Here is a 20,029-nt window from a genome sequence, read left to right as displayed (position 1 = left end):
CTCTTAATTGGATCCACTGACCGACTGCTATTCCTGTTTCTGCTTATTTCTTGGCCTCTTGGCGTTGGAGCACTGCCGGGCCTCTTTGAGCCTCTTTTCTTCCCCTTGTTTACTTATTCCCTCGGGGGGCTCATCCAGTGTATGTTTTAAATACCATCTTCACGTGGGTGATAGAAAATTTGTACCTCAGGCCCATCTCTCCCTGGAACTCTAGGCTCCTAAACCCCAGTGTCTACTCAGCGTTGCCACCTTGATGTCCAGTGGGCATCTCCCACCTGACAAAAGCAGACCCCACCCCGTTCTCTTCCTCCCAGGCCCGCTCTGCTCTGCCCTTCCCATTCTCCCGGTGGCTTAGTCTGAGGATCGCGGTGTCGTCCTTGACCTGTCACCGCTCACTGCCAACAACCTGAGACTCCTGTTGGCTCTCCCTTCACCTGTCTCCAGACTCCTAACCCTCCCACCTGAGTCCCACCCACATCACCTCTCATGTGAATTACCCTCCCAGCCCAACAGGCCCTGGCTTCCTCCTTGCTGCCAGCAGTCCAGATCCTCAGGGCAGCTGCAGGGGTCCTCTTGAAATATGCCCCATGATGAGCCGTCTCTATTCACAGCCCTCTAGTCATGACTTGCCATCTCAGTGTGAAAGCCAGAGCCCTTACAATGTCCCTTCGGGCTGCGCCCTCTGGTTCCTTGTCCCCTCTGACGGCTCCTGCTCTAGCCGAGCTGACTTCCTGCCTGTCCACCAATCTGGGCATTTGCACCTTCTGTCCTCTGCTTCAGAGGCTCTTTCTTTCCCCAGAATCCGCATGTTCTCCCCTCCAGCAAGTCCTTGCTTGAATGTCACCAGTCATGAGGACTTCTCTGCTCCGCTTTCTAGACCTATAGCTCCCCTCTCCCGACATTGCCTATTTCCCCCTTGCCCCTGTATTTTTTCGCTAAAGTACTCAATCACCTTCTAATATATAATTTACTTACCTTCTTGGTTTATCGTTCAGTCTCCCCACTATAATATAAGCTCCATGAAAGGAATTTTTTTTTTTGGAGGGGGGAAGGTATATTTATTGCTATATCCCAGGGCCCAGAACAGTTCTAGCACAGACTAGTTGCTCAGGAAACATTTATCACGTTATTCAATGGAAGTATATCCTACTTAGGATACCTGGTGAGGTAGCTAAAGCAACCTAATGTAAATGCTAAATATCATTGACTTCCTATGTTTTATCTCAAAATGTAAATTTTATATTTTACTTTGTGATCTATGTTTCTTTATTATGGCAACAGTGTTTAAGTTACTTAGCATTAGATGAAATGGAAACTTCAGGAAGATTCCCCTTGGTTATTCTATGGTCTTGATACTTAGAATAATGACCATGTAGCTTAAACTATCAAGAAAAAAAGCTCTCATTTGTGCAATGTTGTTGCAAAGCAGCAGAAAAGAATAACTACATTTTAAACTTCCAGCTCCTTAGTTAACTTAAAATTGCAGTTTTTCATTTTATCATGTTCCCATCCCCAGCTGTGGAAGCCTTTGCTGCTTGGAGAACGGATACCGCTAGGGAAAGGTATTTATGAAAGGGGCATGGATCCCAATCATCCTTCTGAAGGACGAAGCTGAAAGTTAGATGGTACTTTTTAAAAAAAGATACGAGATGTTTTCAGGTTTAAAAAGTACAGAAACATTTAAAATTGTATTGATGTAAATACATATATTTTTTAAAAAATTAAAGAAATGCAGGTTGGATTTCTACCTTTGCCCCTTCGGGATCTTGGTCAAATTATTTAATCCCTGGAGGCTAACATTTCCGTTTCTATAAAACAGGGATGATTAGCTAAGCTCTTGGGGTTCTTGTGCCCTGGGTAGCCCTGGCACACAGCATCTCGGACATATTAAATCCTTCCCTGTCTCTCTGCATGCCCATCTACTTGAGGTATCAAAACTTTTCAATTCCTGTAAATTATGAAACTTAAACTATATGTACTAATGCTATTCTTTTTTTTTTTTCCCCCTGAAAGTTTCTGTAAAGTTACTAGCTAAAATCTAATCAGGTTTATTTTGAATAATGTATGATTTATGGAAAAGTTCAGCAGTGATTGGTTTAATTTTACCTTCAGGCCCAAGACCAACTTATATTGTGGTTTTAAGACGTAGACCTATAGAAATGAAGGCTTCAATCAGGCTACAAGCCGAATGGAAGGAAAATAGTACACATTTATGAGGGTGAGGAAAGCCCCTGTTTAAATGAGGGGAAAAATGTGTGCTTTAAGCCTGTTCATTTTTTAACTTAAATGGAACAGTATATAATGAAGAAATACTTTGCTAAGAATAGCCTGGTACAATGACCACGGTATATTTTGTTCACAGAACACGACTGAGGTTTAGGAGTGCGATGCCTGCTTCTGATTTACTGAAGCACGTGCCTTATGGACAGGTCTCCGAGCCAGTGAGAAGCCATGTGGTTATAGCCTGGCATTCCGATGCATGGTCTTCTGTTTTCATCTTGGTGTGAAGCTTGGGAGGTGCCTACCCATGTCTGAACTCGCTTGTTGTAGAATGGCTCATGTTCCTAAAAGTTAAAAAAGAGAGGTTATTTAAAAGTCATGCAAACCATTTTGAATCCCAAGTTACAAAAGAGGGTTATTTAAAAGTCATGCTGACCATTTTGAATCTTGTGCATCTTTGGTTCCAGCCGTCACCAAAGCAGTATAAGGTCTGTAGAGACCAGGCTGTTGGCCAAATTGTGGATGAGACTTGAAGAACACTTGGGAGAAAATGCAGAGTGGGACTCAACATTTGATATATATATATATTTAAGGTCAGCGATTTTTAAAAATAAATTTATTTTTATTTAATGAATTAATTTATTTTTGCCTGTGTTGGGTCTTTGTTGCTGTGCGCGGGCTTTCTCTAGTTGCGGCGAGCCGGGGCTACTCTTCATTGCGGTGCGCAGGCTTCTCATTGCGGTGGCTTCTCTTGTTGCGGAGCATGGGCTCTAAGCACACGAGCTTCAGTAGTTGTGGCACATGGGCTCGGTAGCTGTGGCTCTTGAGTGCAGGCTCAGTAGTTGTGGCGCACGGGCTTAGTTGCTCTGCGGCTTGTGGGTCTTCCCAGACCAGGGCTCGAACCTGTGTTCCCTGCATTGGCAGGCGGATTCGTAACCACTGTGCCACCAGGGGAATCCCAACATCTGATTCTTTAAAAAAAAAAAAAAAAAAAAAAATTCCATGCTACTGTGTTAGAAAGAGCAGGGATGAAAATGTATGAGATGCATTTTGATAATTTTTGAAAGAAAAATAAAAAAGTTTTATCTTTACATGGATGGTTTTATTTTAGACTATGTTAGTTCTGCAATTTTTATTGAAAAGTTGATTTTTTAAAAACCCCTGAAATATTTTCAGTTTCTGTGATGGCTCAGAGGTAGCTGGGCCTCTCAACTCACTGACATTCCAGAAACATACCAGTAATATTTGTGGGACTGTTGGTCTCACCACGTCTCTCATAAACTCAATGCTGTTAAAGTTGTTGTAAACTCGCTTATTGATTCTGCAAATGTTTCCTGTTAATCATTGCTCCCCCTTCCTACACAAGCTGATAAGGCCCTCTGGGGAAGGGATCAGATCATATATCACTCTTGTTTCTCTCCAGTGCCCAGCACACAGGTGGATGTATAGGCGGGTCTGCGGAAATTCAAGTTGAGTTGGTGAGTGGAACTCTTATTTCACATCAGTTCCCAAGTTTCTGCGAACACTAAGGACATTTTCTTCTTTTGCCAACGCTGCCTCCCACGCTGGGCTTCGAGCTACTGATTACTGTGGACTCCTTCCCAGATGGTGTCCCAGAGTGTCCCTAGGAGATGGCTCATGTGTGGTGCTCCTGGGGACAGTGGGGAGGGCGCGAAGGTGATGGGCAGGGACAGGCAAGGTCTCCCCCAACCTCCTCTCCCTCATCCTTCCTTCCCCTCTTACCTCTTCCTCCTCGTCTCTCTCAACGTTATCCCTGACACTTGTGCTCAGTCCCTGCTGCCCTTGTCACCTTTCCTGAGCAAGCTGGGGGCTTTCTCTGCTTAGTTCACTTGTTGATTCAGTCACATACGGATTCAGCAAGGGGTCCTGGAGCGCCCGTGTCTTTGGATGTGCCATTTTCTATTCCTTGGAATGTCCTTTCCTTTCTCCATCTAGCAGAATCTCACACATCCTCAAGACTCAGTTCTTTGGCTGACTTCTTTATGGGGTCATTTTTAACTTTCATAGGAAGGGTCTGAATGTCCAAGGAAAGTTCCTCTTAATCTGTAGCCTGCAGAAGGGTGGGGACGTCACATGTGGTGCCCAGAACTGCACATCAGTGACGGAGAGTCCTTTTCTCTCTCGCTCTTCTTCTTTCTAGCTGAAGTGTTTGCCTTGGGTGATGATTTTTTGGATGTTTCAAGACTCTCTAGACTTGGGTTGTCCTTGGGTCTTATTAGAATGGATGTGCCATTCTGATGAAACTGCTACTTGCGGTTTTATAAGTCATTGTTTTCAAGTTCTTTTTTCAGACCATTACTCAAGGAGATATAATTTTACTTCACCACCCAGTATACAGGCAAACATACAAGCACACAAAAAAATCTAATGTCATAGAACAATTTTTACCATTATTGGGATACAATTCTCTATTTTCTATTTTATTATAGTCTCTGCTCCATTCCTATTCTATTCTGTTCCTTTGAAAATACTGGTATTAAATCATTAAATGAATTTCATGAGCCAACAATGCATCATGAACCCTTGGACAAACACTTCTGTAAGCAATGCTGCAGATGTTAAAGGTTTTTTTTTTTATGAAAACAGGTGTGGGTGCTGAGACCCTGCTTGTGAGAAATTGGCTTACTAAGGTGATGTGCTATGCAGAAAGCTGGCCTATTGTCTCTGTGGAATTTATTGCTTTTCCCCTGCCGAATACCAGCCGTGTTTGTCGACTGAGGTCCTGTTAGGCATCCCTTGCTGCAGATTGGTTTGTCTTTTCATCTGTTAATATGCATTTGGAAGGAATCCTGCTGAATTGAAATAGACCCAATGGGGCTCCACAATGGACACTTAGCTTTTGACGCCTTTAGCAGCAGCCCGCTTTCTGCCCACTTTATTTATAAGGGTTACGCTCCCTCAGCACTATTCCTATGGAGACCAGATGTTCCTTTCTCCTGCCTCTTCATACAAATTGGGTTCATGTTTTCTTATGATTAGAAATGAGCTCCTTCGAGTCTGGGTATCCGTGCATTTGGAGTGCGCTTCCTTGAGGCAAGATGGGAGAAGCAGCTTCAGGCTGTATTTACAGAGTTTGTAAGTTTGGGTCCTTGACAGAGTTTGAATGCTTTGGTTTTAGATTTTTCGGCATACTTGTTCTTGTATTTTAGTGTTTTTACTGAGACAGGCAGTAACATTTTAAGGCGGGGTTTCTCAGCCTCAACACTAATGACGTATGGAGTCAAGTAATTATTTATTGTGGGGACTGTCCTGTGCATTGTAAGATCTTTAGCATCTCTGAACTCTACCTGCTCGATGCCAGTGCCCCAGCGTGACAACCAAAAATGTTTCTAGATATTGCCAGATGTCCCCTGGGGACCAACATCGCCGTGGCTGAGATTCGCCAGCTGTTCAGTGAACACTTAGGTTACATTTCTACACTTTCTAGCATGTAATAATACAAGTACGTGATTTGTGTCATTGTTTCTGTTGACATTTGACACATGTGTGGCAAGTTAGATAGTTTTATATGCTGTAACTATTGGGGAATTGATCAAAATCAGTGCTAACAATGGAACTTGGAAAGTTCCAGATTTATATAATAAACATATGTAATAATTAATGTACTGATTAATAGTTAATAAAATGAAACAGCAGACTGTTATAAGATCTGATATCATAGTACACCAAGTTAAATTTATCACTAAAAATTAATAATAGTACTGTATATTTGTGTTTCACAGTTTTTTAGGTTGTTTCACATATATTTCCACACTTGATTCCCTATCCATGAAGTAGGTAGGACAGATATTTTTATCCTCAAGTTGCAAATGGGGAAAAAGAGATTCAGAAAGCGTAAGTAGTTCGACCCAAAACTCACATGTTATTTAAGAGCTGGAAGCAGGTCTTAAACCCAAGTTCTGTGACACAAACCAGACAAGGATTCTGAGATTTGTCTCCTTAATGAGTGACGCTCCCCTCAGCCTCCCACCCCTCAGTAAAGGGAACCAAGTAGATATTGTTATGATTAATGGTTAGTCCTTTTCTTATCTTTTTTCCAGCTCTTATCACTATCTGAAATGTTTGTCTTGTCCAGTGATGAGGCTCCTCTTTCAGTATAAAAATCTTTCTAAAATTACGTGAGAAGCCTTGTTGCTATCTTGTTGAGCTCCCCTTAACTGCCTCGCCAAGGCGTAAGTCTGGCTTTTGTTCCGTGTCCCCACGCCTCCGTTCTGCTTGCCATCACCAGTCAGCCCCCAGCCCTCCGCACAGCCCCATCTGGCGTGCTCGGGTTGTCTCTGATTTCCCTGTAGTTGCTCCATCTGGGCAGCCGGCACAGGCGGAGACCAAGCAGAGTTGGAGGATTTTAGTTTCCTTTGCTCTGAACTCTATATTATGTGGAAGCAGAGAATTTGCCAGTCTGACACATCAGTTCAAGGCCAAGCTCAAGGCAAGTGAAGAAAAGGTAAATCTTGAATTTCCTCCTAAAAGTTTCCTCCTGTGAGGTTCAGTAGGTCACAGTGGCTCCTGGGATTCTGATGACGTATTTGTGGAATTCCTCCACATTGCTGGACATTTCTGGGGTGGTAATTGATTGCAATTTTAAAAAGTTTAAATTAGGAGTTTGGGATTAACATATACACAGTACTATATATAAAATAGATAACAAGGACCTACTGTATAGCACAGGGAACCATACTCAATATTCTGTAATAAAGAATAAGGGAAAAGAATCTGAAAAAGAATGTATATGTGAGATATATATATATAATACATATAAATACATATATATATAACTGAATCATATGTATATGAATCACTTTGCTGTACACCTGAAACTAACACAACAGTGTAAATCAACTATACTTGAATTTAAAAAAAAAAAGGAAAAAAACTTCCATTCTTGTTTGTGATTTTAGCTTAAAAATCTACATAGCACATTCATTAGATTGGGGATCGGAAGGGAATGTGAAAACAAAAGACAAGGATTGTTTTTAGGTTCAGGAGATGGTGATCAGTTTTTTAAAATTCCAATATTTTATTATAATTATTCACTAAATAAAAAATAATTGTAAAAATGTATATACACAGCATAGAATATTTGTGAAGTCCACCCAGTCTTAGCACCCTTTCATTTATCCCTGAGTAACGCACGTACATTTTCTCTGGGTCAACCGTGGGCCTTGTTGTACGTTAGTGTACCTGGTATGTATTACTGGAGGTTAGTGTACCAGTGTGCGTGCTTTTTCCTATTGGGGGCTTTTAGCTATTTCTTTTCTTTTTAAAAAATTTCACAGGAAATCTGTCATTTTGATATTGTCAGCCTGCTTTCTATCAATAAACATTTTTTTTTAACTTGAATACCATAAAATTCCCTTAGTAAAAGTTCAGAGAGTCAGGCTTGCAGAAAACCTGACCTGTTTATTCTCTTGCTTTCAGGCAAAAAAATCACAGCTGAAGTATGACAGATACATAGCAGTTCAATTTGCCAAACTCCTCAGGGACAGATCTAAAGTTTCCCTCAGAGATTACCCTTCTCTGTCAATAAATTCCTCATAAATATTAGATAAATTCTTCTTGCTACAGTTTAAGGCTGTTTTCCTTCTGTGGGATTGATTGACTAGGGATGTTGAACAGCTGGTCAGCATCGTCCACGTGTCACATTGCATGTTGTGTCTGCCTTTTGGCTTTTCTCCAGGCAGTACTGTGTTAATTATTGAGACATCGCCCCATGGATTAATACATCAGTCTTTCAGCCAGATCCTGTTGGGATGATTCCTGCTCTTAGTCTGTGCCCAGATCAACCTTCTAACAGGTGAAATTGCTTTCATTCAATTCAACAGGTGTTTATTAAATGCTTCTGTGAGCCCCAAAGTTGCAGGCCTTAATGGACAGCACCTCAGAAAGGACAGGGTTTAGGGCTATGTGTTTTAAAATAGGACATGAAATATAAAATTAAGCTATTTAACTTCACAAGGAGTAAGACAAGTTGAGGTTACAATCTGCTGCTGGGGCATAAACTTACAGCCCTGAGCCATTCTGCACCTTTGAACCCCTGTCTTTGTGTGTCCTTGAGCGGCTGACCCAGCGGGACCCTCTCTCAGCGGCAGCTTTATGCCGCTCTGGGTTGGGGGCCTTAAGCCAGTGCTGTGTGCTCGTCTTTGGGCACGTGATCTGGGATCAGAAGGGCCTGACAAAGAGCCGCCCAGGAGACTTTCACCTGTGGGTCATCACTAGACCTTGGTCTTGATGAAAGTACACAAACACAAAGGCTCACGCCCCTCAGCTTATTGTGTGAGGTCTCAGCCCCAGCAGCTGGGAGCTTCTCTGGCCACTTTTAGTTCCTGTGTTAAAAGAGTGTAGCTGAGAAAAGACAGACAACGCAGGTTTTGAAGTTTCAAAAGGTGGGGTTCTTGTGTTCTAGCTCCCGTGTCAGAGGTATCACGGGGGCCACTTTTTAGTGGTAGCTCGACCAGTGGCTCTTCTGCCTTTTAGATGTTTGGGAGAGCTGCCCACGGGAAGGTGTGGTCAGTAATGTAGTAGGTACCATTTCAGACCTTGTTAGTTAGATGCTGGCCTCAGTCTTTATAAAGGCTGTTAGATCTCCTGCTGATGCCTAAGTGGGAAATCTTTGACATTAAAATATGTTTTTTTCAATTTAAAATGTGTGTGTGTGGATCGTCCCAGATAGACTTGTGTCTTTGGCCTCACTGGACATACTTAGTTCCCGTGTTAGTGCTTCATGAACTTTAAAAGTCACCATCGAACCCTCCAAAGAAGCTATACAAGTGGCTAATAAACCATGAAAAAATGTTCAACATCACTAATCATTAGGGAAATGCAAATCACAACCACAGTAAGATATCATCTCATTACTGTAGGATGGCCACTATATAAAACAAATAGAAAATCACAAGTATTGGTGAAGATGTAAAGAAATTAGAAGTCTGTGAACTGTTGGTGGGAATGTAAAATGGTGCCGCTGCTATGGGAAACAGTATGGTGGCTCCTTGAAAAATGAAAACTAGAATTACCATATGATCCAGCAATTCCATTTCTGGGTATATACCCAAAGGAAGTAAAAGCAGAGTATTGAAGAGTTATTTGTATACCTATGTTCACAGCAGTATTATTCACAGTGGCCAAGAGGTAGAAAGCAGTCTCCAGGTATCCATTTACAGATGAATGGATAAACGAATTGTGTACACATACAATGGAATATTATTCAGCCTTAAAAAGGGAGGAAATTCTGATGCATGCTGCAACACAGATGAGCCTCGAAGACATTATGCTAAGTGAAATATGCCAGTCACAAACAACAAATCCTGTATGATTCCACTTCCATAATGTGCCTGGAGCTATCAGATTCATAGACAGAAAATAGAATGGTTGTTACAAGGGGCTGGGGGGAGGGGGGAGAGGGGGAGGTGGGGAGCTGTTTAATGTAGGAGATTTAGTTTTGCAAGATGAAAAGCATTCTGGAGACGGACTGCGTAACGATGTGAACGTGCTTCGCATTACTGTCTGTACACTTGAAATTGGTTCAGATGGTAAATGTTACATGTGTTGTACCACAATTACAAATAAAAATTTTAAGAGGAAAAAAGTCACTAGTGGCCCCTCACTGCTCTGCTCGCTCTGTCTGTGACGGAAATAAAGGCTTTGTGTCCGGCAATGAGCACAGCCAGATGGCAGCACCCCAAGCCCCCCTCCTCATTCCCTCAAAGGTGGGCTTCCTGCCTCTAGCCTTGTGCAGTGAGACCCAAGCAGGTGCTGGAGAAAACCTTTTCATCTCATCGACCAACCGGGTCTGCCTCTCTGACACGCATTATTTTAGCCAAGGGCTGTTTCCCTGTGACTCTGCATTTTGGGTTTTGTTTTTGCTGCTTCGTCAAATGGGGAACAGGGACCCGTTCTCGCCATACCAGGACGGTGCTTCTGTGAGTTGTTTTCCTAGCAGTGGTGACAGATGAGCCATGACTCAGGGCAGCACTTTCACCTGCTCTCCCCTGAAACAAAGGCGTACATTTGAATGCAGACTGAGTGCAGTGAAAGGCCTTTGCAAGGTTGGGGGAGGGGGGAGGGGTGGGGGGAGGAGTGGGGGGAGGGGTTGGTCCTGGCTTCCTTCACATCTTCCAAACAACCCCGATGGATCAGGCTGCTCACAGACATTCCATTTATTGTTTTGACAGGGATTCTGGGCACCTGTTGTTTCTTCAGGTAACTTACGTGAAACCTTCCTTTAATGGGTGTTAAACGCTTGACAGACTTTACTCCTGTTTCTGCTTTTCAGGATCATTTCATGGACTCACTCCTCTCACTTGCTAACCATGCTGCCTTGCTCCCAGGACCCTGTCAAGTCGACTGACCATTAATCTCCCTCAGCGCACAGACCAGACTGCAGGTAAATTCTGCTCGTGGGAGCTGCGGTTCATGTCTAGTTGCATGACTGTGATTTAGGGGATTAGTAAAGGTTTAATTATTTGTTCCCATTATTTGCGTTTTAAACTGTGTTTGATAATTGTCACCAAAGAAACATCAGCCCTTTTGAATTTTGTGGCTGTACATTCTTAGGTACAAAAGAATTAAAATGAAAAGCCTACTACATATATTTGGAGACATGAGTGGAAGCATCACCTCCAACTTGCCTCAAACAGTGATATACTGGTTAAAATAAAAAAACTGAGGGTGGGGTGCAGGGGGGAGGTTTGGATCAAGTTTCACCTTGAATTTGACTTAACTAATAGACTCCTTAAGCAAATTGGGGTTTTAAAGGGAATTGAAAGAATCTAGCAGGTTTTTTTTTTTAATACCCACATTCTAACAAGTCAGCTTCAGACTTTTTTCTGTCATCAGGTCCTAAAGTGAGAACCCTTAAAGTCTTTAGAAAAGCTCTAGAGATGGTTCATTAAAATGTTTTTCTGTCCCAAATGAGAGCTTGTATTTTCCTCCCCTTTTTTCCATCTCAGTTTAGTTTTTGAGAACTTCTAGGCCTTATCCTTTTTGATATCCTACTCTGTGTGGTACATGAAAAGCTCCAACATAGTATGGTACCCAGAGTCATGTTATTACAAATGTGGTCATTTTTCAGCAGGAGTCACTTATATTGGGGTATGGTATGAACTCTTCCAGTAGCTTATGTATAATGAAAATATATCTGTGTGGTCACTGAAAAATCATTATATTGGAGTGACAGAGTAAAGATATTTCCCCCTCATTTTTCTCTTCAAGAATCATTGGTTCAAAACCTCCCAATACCAAGCCCATAGGAGGTCTCTTGTCTTAAGCTATGCCTGTTGAGTTTCTGAATTAACATCAGACAAGAGATTGTGCGCTTAAAATCACCAGCACAGGAGCGGGCAGTACTGTTTATCTGGCTGATGACCTGCATTTTAGGAGGAGAACCAATTCCGTACGTCACTCTTGTCCCTACGTCTCTTGAGTTGTGTCAGGTTCAGAAAGAAGTTGCTTGGTTCCTTTGTCATGTGAAGAACGTGTTTTTAGAAAGTTCTGTCATAGTGGAAGGTAATTTAGCTCGTGAGTCTTACCAATGCTACTGTTCTTAATTTAGGTTAAAATGGGGAACTCCGAGAGTCAGTACACCCTTCAAGGATCTAAAAATCATAGCAATACTATTACCAGTGCTAAGCAAAAGCCTTGCTCCCTGAAAATCCGTGGCCTTCATGCAAAGGATGACAAGTCATTGCACGGATGGGGTCACGGAAGCAGCGGAGCCGGGTACAAGTCCAGGTCGCTGGCCCGAAGCTGCCTTTCTCACTTCAAGAGCAATCAGCCTTATGCATCCCGACCGGGTGGCCCCTCGTGTAAAGTCTCCAAAGGCGGTGCCTACTCCAAGCACAGGACAAATGCCTCGGGATCGGATTTCCAGGGCAACGATGCTGCTTTCTCCCCCGAGAACGGCTTCCACTACGTCGGGCACCCACCGGCGGATAACCACGCGGCCTCGAGGGACTGCAATGGGCACCTTCTCAACTGCTACGGCAGGGACGAGAGCGTCGCGTCCACCCCTCCCGGCGAGGACCGCAAGAGCCCCAGGGTGCTTATCAAGACACTGGGCAAGCTGGACGGGTGCCTCCGGGTGGAATTCCACAGCGGCGGCCAGCACAGCGCCGCGTCCCCGGGGGCCTCGGGCGGCCCCGTGCAGCTCCTGCGCTACTCGGCCGGCTCCCCGCCCAGCCCGCGCGCCTCCCCCGCCGCCGCCGCCGCCGCCGCCGCCACCGTCGCGCGCCCGCGCTCCAGCAAGGGCAGCTCGCTCAGCTCCGAGTCCTCCTGGTACGACTCGCCCTGGGGCCCGGCCGGCGAGGTCAGCGAGGCCGAGGGCTCCTTCGCGGCGCCCGGCACACCGGAGCCCGAGCCCGGCCTCCACGCCGGCTTCCCGCCCAGGGATGCTCCAAAGCCTTTCAGCCAAAGCGCCTCCCTCTCGTCCCTCCGGGAACCCTACCCGGACGCCACCCTGGGGAGCCTGGCCCCCGTGGCCCTGCGGCTCTCCGACGACTACATGGGCACGCGCGCCAGCCTCAGCGCCCGCGTCTCCTTCGCCTCCGACATAGACGTGCCGGCCCGCGTGGAGCGCGGGGAGCCCGGGCAGTTCGCCTCCTTCACCCTTCCCTGCCGCAAGTCCAGGGCCCTGAGCGAGGAGCCCTCCAAGAAGGACACCCTGAAAGCCAGGATGCGCCGCATCAGCGACTGGACGGGAAGCCTCTCCAGAAAGAAAAGAAGACTCCAGGTGAGTCAGGCTTGGAGCGCCAGGAAAGATGCTCTTCTGTTTTCTATCTGCAAAATGGGGAAGTTAGCAGAAGCTACTGCAGAGCGTGTCCTGAGGCTTGAATGAACTCGTGAGAGTGAAGAGTTAGCCTAAGCCATGGCATATCTTATTTGCAGGTATATGTGCGTGTGTGTTTTCTTTCTTTCCTTTTGCTTCAGATGTGCATTTTCACTCTTAACCCTCGACTTCAGTCTCCCGGATTCTGTCCAGTCTCGTCTCCTAGACTCCAGTATGAACCCCACAGGCCGCATCCCAAGACCTGGCCAAACGGTTCTTAGAAAAGACAGTGTTGGAGAGACTCCCCCAATGAATTGGTTATCTGAGTATTTTGCTAGAGCTCATTGTTAAAGCCTAAACAGAAAGGAGGAGAGAGAGATCGTTGTCATTTTTGGATGAGTAGCCTTGCTGAGCTCGATATTACTTTGGAGAAATTAAAATTCCTGTTGTTCAGTTGGTACATCGGGGGGGAAAAAATGTGGGTGATCTATCTATATGTATAATCTCACCACCTCCTCATGGGGCAGCTAACAGTTCTGAAAACATCTTGACCTAAGTACGTGGAATAGCAAACGTATGATGATGTTGAGAAAATAAGAATCATGATGATGACAGTAACCCTTTTAATGGGCATATAAAGTTTGAATGGGGGAAACAAAATGACTTCGACATCAGGAAGGAAAGCAATAGTTTGCCTTCTTAGGTAACGGGATTTCTAGGTTTTCAGTTGCTTGCTCTTTGTTTGTTTTTACTTTTAATCATTTATGGAAGGGAGAAAGTGTTTTGTTTTGTTTTTTTAACTCAATGTAAGTCAGATTGTTAAAGGAAATTTGAGTGACCAGTTTGTCTCTAGTAGAATTGCATTTAAACCATCCTAGATAGATATATACTTATAAAGTTGCATAGAGCTTTAGGGATAGAAAATAACTTCCCTGAGCAGATTGTTTCAGATCTATGATATTTACCATTACTTATTTCCTTCTTATGTATAAGGTGCGTGGCCCCTGCCCCCAGATTGTACTTTGTGCCCTTTTCTCCTCCTCTACACAGAGATGAAGAATAGATGACTGTTGTCCTATTACAGAACTCTTCATACCCCTGAATATAGTCATTTCCTTCCTCCTTACTTGTTACTTCTTCATGCTAAACTGCTAAGTGCTGTAGTAGAGATTTCTTTGACCTTTTTTTCTCAGCTGCCATTTCCCAAACAACAGATAGCAGTCAAGAGTAATTGGAGAGAGAACTCCTGCTTTCTGGGGAGCTGCAGTCCCACACAGACAGCTTTCCCGTCTTTTTGATGCAAGTGTTGTGTTGTCGACTAGTGTTCAGCTCTCGTCTGCTGTGGCCCTTAAGCCTGTTCCTCCATATCTCTTATTTGCATGTTTCTCATCTGTGCTTGTGGCCTGGCTTACACCCGGCTCTGCTGTGTCTCATTCCGTTTCCATTCAGGTCCAAAGCAGACCCTTTGCCACTGTGAATTGACCACATTCTGCCCCATGCAGGACCTCGCTGCCCAGCCACCCTGGGAAGTGAACCTCCTTCAAGTCTGTATCATCCAGAGATTTAACTGGATGATCTGTAAGCCTGTGAAGTTTAAGAACAGACTGCTTACAATCAAAGAATCTGAATTTGAAAGCTAGAAAGGACTCCCTCTAATTTTAAAATGAAGAAACTAATATTCAAGGAGTTTGAAGACACATGGCTCATTAGGGGAGAAGCCAGGGCCAAAGCCACTTCTGCTAAAGCTCAAAGGTGTGTGTTTTCCACCTCGCCACATGGCCAAGGTACTGTTGATAGCCACATGGCCAAGGTACTGTTGATAGCCACTAGTAATTACTTTGGGGTTACTGAATATTAAGATAATAAGCTATCTTGTATTTTTGAAAAGTGGCCTAGGAAGGCAGCTTTTGAGTTTTGCTTGTGTCAAACTTTGATAATTTATAAAGGTGAGCAAAATGTACTTTTTTGGTAAGTGTGCCACTCCCGTTGGCTATGCCTTTGCTTTTTTGTTCTTCTTTTTTGTTTGGCTGTACCGTACAGCTTCTGGGATCTCAGTTCCCTGACTAGGGATTGAACCCGAGTCACCAGGCCACCAGGGAACTCTGGCCTTTGTTTTTTTTTTTTTGCGGTACGCGGGCCTCTCGCTGTCGCGGCCTCTCCCGTTGCGGAGCACAGGCTCCGGACGCGCAGGCTCAGCGGCCACGGCTCACGGGCCCAGCCGCTCCACGGCATGTGAGATCTTCCCGGACCGGGGCACGAACCCGCGTCCCCTGCATCGGCAGGCGGACTCTCAACCACTGTGCCACCAGGGAAGCCCTGGCCTTTGCTTTTCTTTTACAGTTGAACGTGAAGACAAAGTTTGGATCCTTAAAAAATGTAGTCAGTGCACAGGGGCAAAGTTCGTGACAGTAACTATAGTAAGGACCAAGTGCTTATCCTCGTACACACGCAGACTTCTGTATGCCAGCAGGGCTTAGGCTTGGAAAATCTTCCTGTGATGGGTAGACATATTTGTTTTGACTTTGTAGAAAAAAGTGACGTAAAAAGAGCAGTCCTTTTTTTTATAGGGTTTTCAACCACTCTGGGGAGTTAGAGCCTGAAAGCAGATGAATCAGTGGAAAAACGTACATAGCTGAGAAAGAATATCTCACTATTCAAAGCTAGAGGGAGGGGGAGGGAACACACATGTGCTGTAGAAGGGCATGTGTTTGATGCTGGTAAACTATTCACATTAATGCAGCCTTGCTGAGACCTGTGAGGCCTTGCTCCTGTCCTGGGTAAACTTTCCATTCTGTCAGTCAGGGTGGGCTAGGTTATGCGGAGGTAACAAAAAGCCCGCGGTTCTCTGAGGTTTAGCGCAAGCGAAGTCTTTGTCTCATTCAAGCTGCAACTCTGGTCGGCATTGTTCCTCTCTGGCACCCCAGGTCCACAGAGCAGTTACCATCTGGCACACCGCAAGCCTCTGTGGCAGAGGGAGAAAGAACCGTGTGTTGGCTTTTGAAGCTCCCACTCAGGGGTGACACGTTTCACTTCTGTTTGCATTTATTGGCCAAAGCAAGTCACGTGGCCTTGCCTGACTCCAGGGGAGGGGGGTGGGGAGTAGGGAACGGTCCTGCCGTGTACCCTAGGGGAGGACCAGATATATTTGAGGGGTAGCAGTGACTACTGCTGCAGAGTTTCTTACAGAGGAGATTCAGGACACAGAGACTCCGGCTTTCTGACCATCTTAATTTTAGGCTCTCACTGCCCTTTGAGGTATACATAGTCACAGGGAATTTCTGCAGAGGACCAGTGGCCGTTACTGTGAAAAGGACAATGGCATACGAAGAATGACATAGTAAATTTGGTACTTTTTCCTAGAGAGTGAGGAATGGTGATAAGCGTTTTCCTTTAGCCCCAAAGGAATTTAGTGACATCTCTTGAATTCCTCTCTACTCTTTGCTGTAGTGCTCTTGTCATCGTTATGTTATCCATTGTTTACGATTATCCAGTGGGGGTGGAAATGGAAATCAGACTTCTTTATGTACATGTCTAACATAGCACCTTAGTTTCACACCCATAACACAGTGATCAGGAAATCCAGCTGTGACTGTTTAGGAACTGTCCTCCCTCCCTCCCTCTCCTTCCTTCCTTCCTTCCTTCCTATTAGCCTGAAAATGAGGCACTAGCTATTAGGATTCTAGATGGGAAGCTTTACAAATTTATTAGAGACCAGGAAAGTTCATGTCTATGTATAAGAATCAGTTATGGATGCTAAAATGCGATCTTCCTCCATTTGTCAAGGAGGAAAATTTGTCTTGTGTTGCTCCAGTTGAACATTTAAAAGTCAGCGCTGTGACTCTAAGTCTCCCTCTTATGAGGAATAGTGTCAGGAGTACTGGCAGGTTACATTTAAGTTTGCCACTTGATGCCTTTCTCTGGCAGGGCTCTGCTTGGTTTGAAACAGCCCACTATAGCTCTAGCTGGGTACCAGAGGCAATCCCAGTGTTTTGGGGCTGTGAGTCAGAGACTCCTATTTATAGCTGAAATAATGTCAATACTAGCTAAATGAGAAGTATTCCTTCATCTCCTAAGAACTTTTGAAGAGCAACAAAGTGACAATTGAAAAAAAAAACAAAAACCCTTAAACTATGTTGGAAGTTTCCTGTCCAAGTGACTCACCACAGCTGGCTTATTTGCTCTGTTCTTGCATAAGCATCAGTGTGTAAGTAAATCTGATTACGGGGCGTAGTATAAACAGAGCGGAAGATAACATTTTCATTAGTAACAGCTATGTTTGGGGCTCAGTTGCCTGTAGCCCTTGGGTGTTTAGAAGCACTTTTCTATTGATGATTTTCCTGCAAAAGATAGCAACTAACTGCGACTCGATTTCTGGATGAAGTTTCTGAAAAGAAAGCCCCTCCACACAGGGGAATATTCAAAATAAGGTCTTTAGTCAATGGTCCTTGATCCTATTTTCCCTCCTTTTTATTTTAATGGAAAAGGAAAACCCACTGGCCTCTGAGTAGATGAGTATTAGAGTCTCTCTGCAGAGTTACCTTAATTTAAGCTGTAAGTTTGGAATGTCAGTGTCTTTTAAGTCATAAACTAGCTCACTTTCTGCTGGAAAATTTCCTTACTGCTATTGACCAATGAGTGGCCTCTGTGCAGGTTATTCTTCTTGAATGTCTAGACTTCTCATCTAGACGTTAGAGGAAGCCTTGGTGTTTTCATCTCTGTACGTGGCCAATTCACTGTTCAGTGCATGTTGTCCTAAGGGGGGTAGCAGTTATTAGGATAAATATTAATTTTATTTAGAACTGCCTGTGTCTGATTTTGCGGCAGAATAAGTATTAAAGAATCATGCTTTGGTATTGCCAGTGCTTAAAATAGGTGTTCAAATAAAACAATGTGAATGAATTAATAGTACATTCCTTTCATGAAAGAATTCCAAGGGAAAAAATATTTGTTACAAAGTAAAAGCTACAGTTGGTAACCACTACCCTTTGTGGATAAGGAACCCCAGGTGCGTGGTTTTCACTGTCCAAAGAGGGAAAATACGATGCTAGAGATCTCAGTGTCTAGACCTTGGAAGGGGGTGAGAAGCTGAGACTGTTCACTGTGGGGAGGGGAAGAAAAGTTTGTATAAACCACACCCTCCTTGAGTCTGGAACTAGTGCTTGTCTAATTTAGCTTAAAAACGATCCAGAAGAAAAACAAGACTGCAAGAACATGAATTCTTTCCCGGAAGATACTGATTCTCAATTAGCAAAGAAGTGTCAGTCCAGAAATCTTCGCTAGTGTGTTTTGAATATACTAGTTCATTGTTTGATGCTAACTGTGGGTTCGATTTAGGACAGTCAGGGTTATTTGGTTTACGTTTTTTAAGCATTGATTCCACAGGCTATACGTTGGGTTGAGCAATACTGTTTCTATAATTCTTTCTGATTTGCAGACTTGATGGTTAAAGATGCATTAGAAAAAAAAAAAAAAGAATCTTGCTTTGCAGCAGTAATATTAGCAAACCACACTATTAACACGTATGCCGTATTGGGGAAGGGGTGCTTTGGTCATATGTAACCTCTGACGGGTGGTCATCTGTGTTGCTCACAGGAGCCGAGATCCAAGGAGGGCAGTGACTACTTTGACAGTCGCTCGGATGGGCTGAATGCGGACGTGCAGGGGCCCTCCCAGGCATCTGCATCCCTGTGGTCAGGGGGCTCGGCTCAGATCCTGTCCCACAGAAGCGAATCCGCTCACGCGATCGGCAGCGATCCCCTCCAACAGAACATTTATGAGAATTTCATGCGAGAGCTGGAAATGAGCAGGACCAACACGGAGAACCTCGAAACGTCCACAGAGACCGCCGAATCCAGCAGCGATTCGCTCAGCTCTTTGGAGCAACTGGACCTGCTCTTTGAGAAGGAACAGGGGGTGGTGCGCAAAGCCGGGTGGCTCTTCTTCAAACCCCTCGTCACTCTGCAGAAGGAAAGGAAGTTGGAGCTGGTGGCTCGGAGGAAATGGAAACAGTACTGGGTGACACTTAAAGGTAAGTGATCGTCACCACCCAGAGAGCCCCTGGGGTCCTTTATTTCCTCCGCTGTCCTCTTTCCTAGGAAGTGTCAGTGAGTGCGGTGTTGACCTGAGTTCACGTGAAGGCATCTGATCCAGAATCTACCAGCCTGCTTTCCTACAAATACCTTCTCAAACCTGTATAATATGCCTCACTTAACATTCGTATACGTTATTCATTCTCATAAGGAATGATTGAATTTAATAACTATTGCTCATTATTTTATAGGTATTTCTGTACCATTCTTTTAATACTTTTCCTGCATCTGGGGGTGGGAGGGGAGCCCCAAATAAGTTACCAAACGTAGTTTAGTTATTTGGAATACAGATCATGAATTTCTGTGCGTGTTCAAAACTCCAAAGAGGTATCCTTCCCAGCTTGTACAACTAAGAATTTCATCTGCATTATTTGATCTGTGTCACCTCGCCTTTATGAACTGAGAGTCTAATTGTCGTCACCAACAAATGCTTTTTTTTCCTTCTTTTTTTGATGCAGAGGAAATAGGAGGAAGCATTTGCTTTGTTAAGACGATAACGTTTTCTCACAAGCATTGCCATTTAAAAAATTATAATCGCCTCGCTCACGGTGGATGGAGAGATCATTTGAAGTGATCCAAGGCTCTGAGTCCGCATCATGTTGGTTTATACAGATGTGAACACAGCAGCCCCACAGCCTCCGGCGTTTCTTCACAGCTGTCCTGTGACTCTTTGTCAGCGGAACCTGGTGTGGTGCGCAAAGTCAAACCTCATTAGCGGCCACCACCCTTCCTTGTCACGGGAGAAGGCAGGAACAGAAATCACGTCTGCACGCAGCGAGTGTGGAAGGCCCGGAGCTGTCTGCGGCGCTCCCCGTATTTAGCAATCGTGAGCCTTGGGGAGCTGGCGTTAATTCATAATTACCCAGAAGCCCCTCTCTGGGCAAGGTGCACCCGCGAAGGCATCTCATCTCCTTTCCCTAGCAAACTGGAGGGATTA

The 20,029-nt window shown here is 44.4% G+C and overlaps 1 protein-coding gene across 1 annotated transcript in view; it reads left to right on the top strand.

Moving 5' to 3' along the window:
• The window catches only part of TIAM2 (TIAM Rac1 associated GEF 2), a 357,519-nt gene that overhangs the window by 235,490 nt on the left and 102,000 nt on the right, over positions 1 to 20,029 (top strand). The window contains exons 2-4 of the mRNA XM_065888960.1: positions 10,581 to 10,624; positions 11,792 to 12,967; positions 18,596 to 19,031. Of these exons, the coding sequence (XP_065745032.1) occupies positions 11,798 to 12,967; positions 18,596 to 19,031 (1,606 nt within the window). The 5' untranslated portion in view covers positions 10,581 to 10,624; positions 11,792 to 11,797. The remainder of the gene's footprint in view (positions 1 to 10,580; positions 10,625 to 11,791; positions 12,968 to 18,595; positions 19,032 to 20,029) is intronic.

This window comes from Phocoena phocoena, chromosome 12, assembly GCF_963924675.1.
Source record: "Phocoena phocoena chromosome 12, mPhoPho1.1, whole genome shotgun sequence".
NCBI classification, from domain to species: Eukaryota; Metazoa; Chordata; class Mammalia; order Artiodactyla; family Phocoenidae; genus Phocoena; species Phocoena phocoena.
Note: the sequence above shows the minus strand (reverse complement) of the source record. Positions and strands in the feature narration are given on the sequence as shown.